Raw genomic sequence first — 12,259 nt, 5'->3', positions numbered from 1 at the left:
GTTTGAGTGCAGTTGCTGCGGTTGGACAGAGCCTTACATAGTGTGAGGGCATTGTGATGGGATATCCTTTAACTATAATGGTTCCTCACTCTATTGAGATCCAACTTACAAAGACGAAAACCCAGTATTTGACTGGTGCAAGATTGACCAGATATGAAACGAGTAGTCTAGGGTCACCAAATGTGTCATTGAAAAGATGTACAGTGCTGAACCCGGCAACCTCACTTCCTAATGAAAATGTTGAAATTGAGAAACTGGAAGACATTGAGCATGATTGTCTTGAAGTAACTAACTTGTGCACAAAACCAAGACCTGACATTAGAGATACCTGATCGGAAGAGAATGACCAAATTATATTTGTTGATGGTTTTTCTCTAAGAGACAATACAGGGACACTGACAGAATATGCCATGTGCACAATTACTGGTATCCTGGAACTTCTTGGCTTTGAGGAGTGTATTCTGCCCAAGTGGCAGAACTGGTAGCCCTTACTAGAGCGTGCCATGTTTCCGCTCAGCTGAAAGTTACAATCTACACGGATAGTCAGTATGGATTTGGAATAGTTCATGATTTTGGGCAGTTGTGATCACAGAGAGGTTTCATGACCTCTTCTGGTTCACCAGTGAGAAATGATGAAAGGATTAAAGAACATGCTATCCAGATGCCTATAAAGATTGCCATAAGGAAATGCAGTGCACATCTGAAGTCACAGGACTTCGTGTCATTGGGAAATGGATATGCAGATCAAGTCGCAAGGTTCTGCGCATTGAACTGTATATCATTCAAAGATAAGTGGGAACTGTTATCTGAAGAAGACGAAACATGTCCAAGTTTTGAATTGAAAGTAATCAACACCTTGGAGGAATTGAAAATGTTGCAGAAAAATGTTGACAGGGAGGAAAAATGTTCATGCAGTAAAATGAAATGTGTGCAAAGATAAGATGAACTGTGGGTTTCAGAAGAGGGTCAATTGGTTTTGCCTAATAGTATGTTGTCTCAAATGGCTAGGTATTACCATGGTCAAGCACATGTTGGGAGGGATGCCATGATTCAGTTGTTCAGAAATGATTGGTTCAACCCAAGGTTTAGACAGGTTGCTGAAGCAGTTTGCCATTGTTGTGTCATCTACCAACAAATGAACGTGGAAAAAGGGACAATGGTTAATTTGAGACATATTGGAAGAGCAGGAGGTCCATTCAGCAGAATGCAAATGGATGTTATTGAGATGCCTGTGTTTTGAGGTTTGAGATATGTGTTGGTGATTGTGTGCATCTTTAGTCACTGGATTGAAACTTACCCTACACAGAGAAAGGACAGTCTCACCGCAGCGAAACTACTGATTAGGGAACTGATACAACATTTTGGGTTTCCAATCTCTTTAGAATCAGACAGGGGAAGTCACTTCAAAAATGAAGTAATTAAATTACTATGTGCAGAGTTGAACGTTGAGCAGAAGTTGCATTGTAGTTACCGCACTGACGCATCAGGACTAGTGGAACAGAAGAATGGTTCCCTGAAGTCAAGAGTTGCAAAAACGTGTACGTCCACGAATTTGAAATGGCCAGACGCATTACCTTTAGTTCTGATGACAATGAGAAACACGACTGACAGGAATACAGGATTCTCGCCACATGAGATCCGTATGGGCTGAGCCATGAGGTTGCCAGCGGTGCCTGCACATGCACTTGTAAACATTACAGATGATATGGTGTTGGACTACTGCAAAGCTCTGGCTGATGTGGTTCGTTCTTTCTCTCAGCATGTGGAGGCCACCACACTGCCACCAATATATGACCCAGGGCACAACTTGAAAGCCGGTGACTGGGTTGTGGTCCAGAAAGACATGAGGAAAATGTGTTTAGAGCCTCGTTTCAGGTAGTTCTGACAACTACCGCAGCTGTGAAGTGTGCTGGAGTTCCAAATTGGATACATGCCAGTCACACGGAGAAAGTGGTGTGCCCGACTGATGAGGAAGCTGAGTTGTTGAGAGTACCAACAACAGCAAAACAAGTTTCCGGGCCTGAAGGTGAACAAAGGGGAACTGAGACCAGATCCGAGCCTGTCGCTGAGGACGGTTCAGTCACTCCTGTGAGAGACGAAGGAGAAGACCTCCAGGAGGGTGACGGAGAGGCTATCTCAATTGAGGCAGCAGGAGAACCTAGTCAGAGGAGGGCTTTCCCAGAAGCAGACGATTTTGAGAGACAAACAGAGCTACTGCCAGACCCTAAAGGGGAAGGAGTTGAGGTGGATCAAAGTCAGTGTTTTGACTCCTCCTGAACCAGCTGCAGGTCCATCAAGAGAAAACACCATATAGCAAGAAGAAGTCACAAGTTTGACACTAAAAATAACATTGACCAAGTGTCCACTGAAAGGTGATAAGTGGCCAGAGTCACAAGCAAAGAGAAAGGAGGTAGTCGTTGGAACAATAGAAGAAGAAGTAGATACAACAAGGAGAGAAGATCTAAGTGAAGGAGAATTGAACGGTGATCGAAAGTTGAAAAGAAAGAGAATAGCAAGTCACAGATGCGCAGGTCTGGAACGGGCATATGCAACTACAAGTGAATGGCAACAAGAATTTTTGTCTTTTTGTTTTGATCAAGACTTTCCGGGTCAATATTTTGGCACCTGAAGGAAGCTGATGAACAAAACTGTTGAAACAATTTGAGAACATTTTTTGAGAAAGAGACTGCTGGAAAATAACCGGAAAAGACTTTGATACCCTGATTTGACTTTTGAAACCTGATTTTGACAAGCTGCTTACTGATTTTGGGATCCTGGAAGAAAGACTGAGGGCTGTAAGTAACCGCTGACAGAAGAATATGTTTTGGTTTTGATTTGCTGCAACTTTTCTAAATTTCTCTTCTGCTTTCTGATTCTTTACGGCTCATGAGTAACATTAGTCAGCAGGGCAGGATAAATAGGTGCTGTAAATACATGAGTATTGGTTTGGCAACTGTGTGTGGGATATTGTTAGTGGTATTGATTGTGGGTATGTCTGTTCTTGATAAGAGTAAAGCCAACCATACTTCTGCTTTTGAGACGACTACTGCACCAACGGCAATACAGAAGTTTAGGTTAGATGGAAAGTATTTGCATGAGGGTACTAATGTGCAACAAGAACTTTCTTTTAATGTTTTCTATCGCTTTCTGAGCGAGTATGTTGAAATGATGGATGCGAGGAATTGTTATGTATGTACGCAAATTCCTTCATCAGTCGAGGAAAGAGTTACTTACCATAGTCTGCCACTGACATATGGAATAAGTTGTAGTCTGCTACTAACAAGATTCTGTAACCAGGAGTACATTCAGTATTTCTTCTCCAATTATGATATGGTGTTTTTGTTTGTCCCTATATTTAGGTATTTGAGTAGAATAGCTAAGGAAAATGACATAGTATTAGTTAGAGGTTTCTTTGAGCCTACATTGACATTTGGCACAGCTTACGCTCACAGGAATAATCTGACATGCTTGCTTACACCTTTACATAAAAGCTTTTAGATAACACAGATGACAGGAGAGAGGCATTGAAGGAGATGTTAGAAAAAGGCTTAGAGTAAACGACTTACAGGGATGATCATGCTTAAAGTGCAATTAAAACACAAGGGAAATTAGCTCTAGATGTGCAGCACATGGGGAAACTTTGTATATATAGGCCTAAATCACGTACTGACACTTAGTTTGTGGGAACGAGTGAATGTAGACATGTGGTTTTGTTTCAGAGTAGATGGACATTTATGTTTAATGGACAGGACCCAGCTATTCCTGGGATATATTACATCTGTGGTCGGAATGCTTATTACCGTCTTCCAAGAGGATGGTATGGGACATTGTTACTTAGGAATAGTTTTCCCAAGCATTTTCCAAATGAATGAAACTCCAAAAGTGACTGAATTAGATCATATGAGACAGAGGAGGGAGTCTCCTTCTGGTATAGTCGGAAATTTCTATTTGGAGCAATGATTCCTTCAGTGGAGTTGTTCTAAATTCGATAAAAATTCAAAAGTTGTCAACTATTGTGGATAACATGCTGACAAATTTTTCAGGAGCCATACTCCTGATAGATACTGAATTAGCTGCTGAAAGATCTATGACTCTTCAGAATACACTTGCTTTAGACATTTTTTTAGCGAAGGATGGTGGAGTTTGTAGGATGAATAACTCTAGGCATTGTTGTTCATATATTCCTGATAACAGTAGAGAAATTAGAGATTTACTTACTAATCTGACTACTGAAAGTGCTGATTTAAATCAATTGAAAGAACAAAGTGTTTGGGAGAAAGCTGGCAAGGGTTTTGCTTCAGTGGGAAATTGGCTCAGCAACATTTAGAAAGGGATATTAATGAAATGTATACGGGGAATATTGATTGCCATGATTTGCCTAATTGGAATATGGGGAATATTTAAAATGTGCAAAAGGAATAAATGGAAGAAGTCAAAGTATGAGAAGAGGAGGGAAGAAAAGAAAAGGGAAAAACTGTTAAGGGAAAATTCGAAAAGGGAACAAAAATATGAAGGGATTGAAATGACACAATTTTTGCTGATGCAAAAATTTGTGAGGGATAATTAGTGTGCTGACACATTTAGTCATCAGAGGAGGAACTGCTAGCGCAGGTGTTTTTAATAAAAATTATTAATGAGTGTTTATGTATTTTGAGTAATGGATTTGTGTAGAAAAATGAAATAACGTAGAAAAATAATGCACGCATTTGAAAATGTGATCACGATGAGTGGCCGCCAATGTTCACGAAGTATACTTATCAATAGCTTATTAATATGAAATGTTGAGCATATGTTAGATTAATGTAGTAGTATGTAATATTTAGGGTTATGCATTAAGTATTAGCTTTATTAACTGTAGGCCTTAACTTAGTGGAGGTCCTGGTCTAGTTGCGCAGCCTCATGTCAAGCTGCATTTCTTAATGTTTAATAAAGTGGCTGTCTTAGAAAATTAAAATGTGATTTTCCACTGTACTGTTTAAATTTGTTCGTAGCTAAAAGTCTTTCTTATGAGAACCGATTACTAGAAGATGCTATTCTTGGTAAATGTAACACAATGTGTGTATTGTGTGTAAGACTGTCTTTCTCAGGAGGAGAACAATGGAGACACTGACTGGAGTATAAGCTGCAACAATATTGTTACCTGACAAGTCGAACGATGAGGACATTACAGGAGAAGCCAATCAGCGACATGTGAACGGAGTAGTGGTAGAATTCATAGATTTGAAGTTTTCGTTTTATTGGACAAAGTGTGAACATGCGATCCCTTGACCAATAGGGACTTGGGAAGTAGTTTTAGGGAATTTAACTTAACGGGACTGGACCAAGGGAAGACAGGCCATTCTCTCTATTCTTCTTGAGGGTTACCTCTATACTTTCGAGTTGCATAAAGACTTTGTGTTTTCTGAACTGTGATGCTGAATCCTGATACTTTGCTGACCAAACTGATGTCCTGATGACGAAGACTATCTTAGCTTGCCAATCCAATTGAGGAGAGGTATTATTGTACCTATTTTTTTTTTTATGCATATTTGCTTTTTCTTTCTAGGTACCAACCGCACTGTTTTGATAGAGCCATAGTTAGATGTTTTCCAAATTTGTGTTTGCTAAATTGTTTTGCTTGAAGCCCAACATGCTGATGCTAATCTGATGGTGGATAAGGATTGCCACTAATGAGAATTTGCTATAGGGAATAACGTTTGATGAACTTCTTTGCTGAATCTAAATGTACCTGATATCGTTTGTGCAATTGTCCTTGTTTTTGATTTGCTCTGTAACCTTAGAATGTGTAGTAGCTCAAGCATTAATTAGATTGAGTTTCTTTCGCAGGCTTGGACAGCCAGTGTTGTTTCTGTATGTTTATCATTTGATCTCGAGATTATCTTTTGTGACATTAGCATTGTTAATATAGGGAAATAAATATTCAAACTTTTACTAAAGGTATGGGTATTCATGACTGAGAAGTCATGGTCTGTGCAAATGACTGACTCCTTTGATTATTAATGCTATTGATTATCATTGATTGTTGATGTTACTGATTGATTATTGATTACTGATCTGCATGTATTGGAGTTATGGTGGGAACTTCTTAATTGCGAGTCAAAAGGTTCATCGACCTATTCGCGTTCCCTTGTAAGTTTACTTATTAAGGCCAAACGCGCTAACAATACCTAGGGGATGCCCATCCACTATGGCAGAGGAGCGTCGCCCCGCTGCTGAAAGAAGAAAAATAAAAGGATTTTTTACTATCTCTTTATTTTTCCGCTTTCGTAGGGTGGTGCGGGTCAGCCTCCTCCACGTCAACAAGAGGAGGCGGGGTAGTAGCGGTGCGCTTCTAAGTGTGCAAGTCAACTTGGCCATCCGTCCGAGGCAGGCCAAACTGACAATGCACAGTTAGAAACTGTCCACCTGGCTGTATTTTACAGCCAGGTGGAGACCAAGGGCAGTGCCCCCACTCCCTCCCTGAGTATTATTTCTACCCAATCAGGCCAATCATGGCACTTCTTTCGTGCTGTGTAACAATATGAGGGAAGCGTCGGGATTGGTTGGGGAGGGAAGAAAACGAGAGGCGGCTGGATCAGGGGCGATGGATCACAGAGGGGCAGGTAAGTTTATTATTTTTTATTACTGCCCCCCCTGAACCACCCCACTCCGCAGGCTGCCCCCCATTCCTTCCTGGCAGCAGCTTGAGACTGGTCATGCTGTAGGTTTCAAATCTCCATGAATTGTTTGGTGAGTGAGTGAGTGTTGAGGAGCATGCATGACAGTTGGAGGTAGTATAGGTGGTCTCTGGTGTGTCAGCATGTGTGGGTGGCTGGTTTGTGTGACTGTAAGTGAGTGGAATGTGGTTGGCACGGAAGTAGTGGGGAATGAGTGTGGGAGAGTATATGAGAACTTGCAGGAGGTGTATGTGAACAGCCTTCTATATAGTGTGGTGTGACAAGAGTGCAGAGTGCGGGGTCCAGGGTTGCCAGCAGGGAGGAGAGCAGCAGTTTAACAGTGTATATGGTGAGGATCAGCGTTCCTGGCACTGGGAGTGGTCCAGACATGGACAAGCACAGACTGGCTTGCTTTTTGTGTGCGTTTGGTGAGACAGTCGCACACCCACTGCGGGCATCAGTTGCATGTTCAGTTTGCACCTGCCATTAGGTAGGTCCTTGGAGGGGGAGGAGTGCACGGTTCCGTGGGTAAAAAAACAGTGTTGTCACTTTCTGTGCTGGTGGTTGATGAGAAATGAAGTCTTCTTGCTTGCTTCTTACATTAAAGATGGTTTTGGTGGGGAAACTAGTAATGTGTAGGCAAATCACTTCATGGTATTGTCGTGGTCTCAATTGTTTCTCTTCCTTGTGGGACATCCCAGACTTTGCTTGTTTGAAGGATACGAGTTAAGAGTGTCATCTCACCCTTCCCATGGATTTTGGTTAGAATTTTAATAATTTGCCTCGTCAGAGTTTTGTACTTTTCTACTATTTAAACAATGTATTGTGTCCAAAGAGATCACTTGATTGAGGATGTCATATAGGGCCCCATCTACAAAAGAATGTCCTCAAATCAATGATAATTTGTGTTTAGTGCTATGAATGACAGGGTGTAGGAAAAGGACCCTTGTTGCAGTTACCCCCCCCCTCCACTTTTTGCCTGATGCTAACTTGACTGAGTGTGTGCTGGGATCCTGCTAACCAGGCCCAGCACCAGTGTTCTTTCCTTCCCTAAAACTGTACCATTGTTTCCACAATTGGCATACCTCTGGCACACAGATAAGTCCCATGTAAAAGGTACCAGTGGTACCCAGGGCCCTGTGGCCAGGGCTGTAGTGCTGCAGTAGTGTTGTGCCACCCTAAGGAACCCCACACCATACACATGTACACTGCCATTTCAGATTGTGTGTGTTGTTGGGGAGAAAAAGTCGAAGTCGACACGGCATCCCTTTTAGGGTGCCATGCCCACGAAACACTGCCTGTGGCATAGGTACATCACCCCTCTAGCAGGCCTTACAGCACTAACGCAGGATGCTCTATACCACAGGTGAGGGCTTAGCTACACGAGCAATATATCCCTACAGTGTCTGAATCCATTATTAGACATTGTAAGTGCAGTGCGCCCATAAGTACATGAGCTGGGAGTTTGTCATTACGAACTCCACAGCTCCATGAGGGCTTCACTGAAGACTGTGAAGTTTGGTATCAAACTTCTCAACACAATAAACCCACACTGATGCCAGTGTTGGGTTTATTGTACAAAGCACACAGAGGGCATCTTAGAGATGCACCCTGTATTTTACCCAACCCTCTAGTGTAAAGCTGACTGGTCTGTGCCAGCCTGTCACTAGCAGACAAGTTTCTGACCCCATGGAGGCTTTTGTGCTCTGGGTGGAGTTGTTTCACACGAGTCCCCTGCAGGAACTGTAACACTTGGAGGTGAGCCTCAAAGGCTCAGTTCTCCTGTTACAGTGTCCCAGGGCATTCCAGCTAGTGGAGACGCCTGCGCCCCTGGACCAAGGCCCACTTCTGGCGGCATGTCCGGCAGGAAAATTATGTATAACAGGGAGGAGCGACCACTTCGGCTAGAACCACCCCTAAGGTGTCCAGAGCTGAAGTGTCCCCCTTCCTGCAGAATCCTTTATCTTGGTTTGGAGGACCGGGACCAATAGAGTTAGTTCTGTGTCCCCCTCCCAAAAGGGAGAGGACACCGAAAGGGTGTGGTCACCCTCAAGGACAGTTGCCATTGGCTACCGCCCCCCAACTCCTGTAACACCCTAAATCCAGGATTTAAGGGCCTCCCTGTACCCAGGTCCCCAGATTCCGGGTGACCTCAAAAGACAACCAGAAGAAAGAAGAAGGACTGCTAAGCTGACCCCCAGCAGAGAAGACTGAAGACACCAACTGCTTTCGCCCCAGCCCTATTGGCCTGTCTCCAGCTTCTGAAGCCCCTGCTACAAAAGGCGATGCAACCTGCAGGACCAGCGACCTCTTAAAAGCATCAAGAGGACTGCCTGAACACCAGAGGACCAAGATCTCCAGTGGACAGTGGCCCTGTCCAGAAAGAAACTCCAACAAAGGACTCCAGAACAGCCCACGAACCGCGAGTCCTGCCCACTCTACACCAAACGCCCACGGCCCGTGTCCAAGCGGCCCAGCAAACTAGAGCTGGTCCCCTAGGTGATTCTGACCTAGTGTGCACCCTGGGTTGACCCCTCCTGTCCACCACAACGACACCTGAAGACTAAATCCAGAGGACACCACTGCCTGTGAAGGATCCAGACGAAGATACCGGACGCCAAAAGGTACCATGCACCCGCAGCTCCCTGGCCTTGGGAAACCCGACATCCGGTGCAGCAATGTGCAGCAGGCAGCCCTCCTCACTGTCCAGCCTGTGGTTTCTCTGAACTGACACTGTGGACCCAGTCTGCAGCCAACTTGTGACTCCTGGGGTCCCCAAATTGAAAAGCATTGGAAGCCCGATGCTGAGTTTGCACCCTGCACCCGGTCGCCTCTGTGCCACTGAGGGTGTGGGTTTGGTGCTAACATGTGCCCCCCCCCCCCCCAGTGCTCTCCTAAACCCAGGCCTGATTCAGAGTGCACCAGTCTCCACAGGAATCCATTTTAAATCTTACAGCAACTTTGATATCTGCACCTGTCGGCCACGTGTTGCTGGTGGTGGGTGCTTGGGGTTAACTTGAACCCCAACCTGTGGACGTCCTAACCCCTGGAGACTGGAACTGAAGACTTGTACATTCCTTGGAACTGTATTAACTTTTCTTCTCCCCTAGAACTGCCTTTCAAAATTGCACTGTGTCAACTTTCAAAACAGATATTTGCTATTTTATTGAAAACCGTTTTCTTGCCAAATTGAAACTAAGTGGTGTTGATACATATGCTTGCTACTTACTTGCAAATGTACTTACCTGCAAACTGAATCCCGTGGTTCTATGAATAAAGTAACAAAACATATTTTTGCTATATAAAAACAATTGGCCTGGAGTTAGTCATTGAGTGTTTGCTCCATTTATTGCCCATTGGTGCACAACAAAGCTTTGCACTACCCTCAGATAAGCCTAACTGCACGACCACACTACCACAAAAGACAGCATTAGTATTATCTACTTTAGCCTCTGTTAAGCCTCTGGGAAACCCCTGGAATCTTTGCACACTGTATCTCATTTTGATATAGTATATACAGATCCAGCTTCTTACACAGGGGTCCTGGCAACCTGCTGATTTGCCAAGGATGGTAAATACCCCAATTGCCTGAGACCCCAGCCATACACAGGCAACACTTGTAGCATATTTCAAGTCTCTGTCAAATATAAATCAGCTCTGGAAAGTTCTGGGTTGAACAACAAAAGTCTTCAGCACTTCATTTCAGCACCGCAGCCTCCCATCATCCAAGAAAAGAGCTGTTTTCTCGTAATGTGTTGCCACTTAATGTGGTACCCTAAGTTTACTGACTTACTTTACCGTATTGATGCACTGGACCTGCTTTCTAGTGAAAATCCAATCAAGCTTGCGTGAACTGTGACAGCAGTCTTTTGGAAATAAGCACCTACCTATTGGGAAATGAGCTGACAGAACTAAATTATTCCACACAAAATAACTAACGTTCTGCAGACAGGAATCCCTTTGGTGTCTATCAACCTACATCGACCGTGAACAAGACTCCTTACGCAAAATGCGCTTAAAACTTTCGAACATTCCTTCACATTTTATGTGACACCTACACATGGACATCATTTAGGGTTCGCCAGGGGTCGCAGTTGCGACCACTGGCATGCCCCTTGCGACCCCTGGACCTGCCTTTGCTACCCCTGGCCCGAGGTGACAAAATCAGTGCCTAAAACACTATTGGTATAATAAAAAGTGTGTAAAATGTGTTAGAATATGATTTGTTGTATGCATGCTTGCGGGTGAGAGCGTGTTTTTATGTGAGAGAGAGTGTGTGAATGTGTGTGTATGTGTAAGCATGTATGTGAGTCGAAGTACAGGACAAATGGTGTGTGATGTAATTTCAGCTATCCCTGGCATTTTGGTGAACTGACGGCCATCCATCTACATAAGGCAAGTTCATCCAGCTTCCATTTTTTAAAGCTAATTAATTCTAGTTTTAAGGGCACTCCGACAAAAAAATAATCATTGTCTTGACGTTTGCATGCAATTACACAAACTGTAATTAACACAAATTAAGAAGCAAGGGAACACATCAGTTAAATATGGATATTTCATTTTGCCTTAATAATGGTACTTACCCTGGTAGTATAAGTCCTTCCGCCAACCCTATCCCGAGCCTCCAACACCACAACATTCAGCCCAGACTCCACTAGCAATTTAGCCGCAGAAAGACCTGAATCGAAAGAAAAACACATACATTACCTACTAAGTTGATAGGCAAGTACTTTTCTCAAATGCTCTGGCAGGATTCTGGATAGTACAACAGATTAGAACATGGCCTGAATCCAGTCGCGGCTCACTGTCTGGTAAAGGGTGGGGTTGCACATCAGGGAGGGCACACACAAAACAAATGGGACAAAATTAAATGTAAAAAAAAAAAACGTCCTTACCGTGAGCTGCTGTGCCGGCACACCACTCCGCTGGCTCCACTTGCAGGCACAGGCTTCCAGCCTGCCCAGCAGCTAATCCTAACGCTGCTCTCATGCTGCTGGCAGTGTTAGGATTGGCTGGAGTGTCCTGGATTGGCACTCTGAGGTAGACTGGGAGCCACTGCTTGCTGTCTCCAACCCGACAACACAGTGCCGGGTTGGAGAGGGCTCAGTGCGCATGTGTGTTTGGCTGGCCCAAGATGCCTGCCCAAACACACATGTGCACTGAGGGGAGTACTGTGAACTCCCCCTCTGTTCCTTTCATGCCCCAAAGCCCCACCCCTTTAACAATAAAACGATAATAAACATAGTTTATTATCGTTTTATTGTTAAAGGTTGGCAGCTCCTGCTGCTGGCGGGGGGTGAAGCTCCTCAGTCATAGCGGAGGAGTGGCCGCCTCCTGAATTCTGTATTGTTTTCTTGTTTTATGGTAAATCATTAATAGCTTGGGCCTTTCTACTGTGGCCAAGATTACAAGTGGGCGGGATAGGTGTCATGATATTTACCACATGGGGCCTGATTGACAAAGGTAAACTTACACTGTTGTGTAAGGTTACGATTGTTTGCTATTAACAAATCTTACGAGTTTTATATTTACAATGTGGAGTCTATGCACATAAAAAGGGTCAGGTATATAGCAAGAGTGCTACATACCTCTTATTCCATTTT

The 12,259-nt window shown here is 43.8% G+C and overlaps 1 protein-coding gene across 1 annotated transcript in view; it reads right to left on the bottom strand.

Annotated features, from left to right (window-relative positions):
- The window catches only part of LOC138249943 (amine oxidase [flavin-containing] B-like), a 321,621-nt gene that overhangs the window by 188,856 nt on the left and 120,506 nt on the right, over nucleotides 1–12,259 (bottom strand). Inside the window, exon 2 of the mRNA XM_069204199.1 lies at nucleotides 11,240–11,334. Coding sequence (XP_069060300.1) covers nucleotides 11,240–11,334 — 95 coding nt within the window. The remainder of the gene's footprint in view (nucleotides 1–11,239; nucleotides 11,335–12,259) is intronic.

Source organism: Pleurodeles waltl, chromosome 8 (genome assembly GCF_031143425.1).
Source record: "Pleurodeles waltl isolate 20211129_DDA chromosome 8, aPleWal1.hap1.20221129, whole genome shotgun sequence".
Classification (NCBI taxonomy): Eukaryota; Metazoa; Chordata; class Amphibia; order Caudata; family Salamandridae; genus Pleurodeles; species Pleurodeles waltl.
Note: the sequence above shows the minus strand (reverse complement) of the source record. Positions and strands in the feature narration are given on the sequence as shown.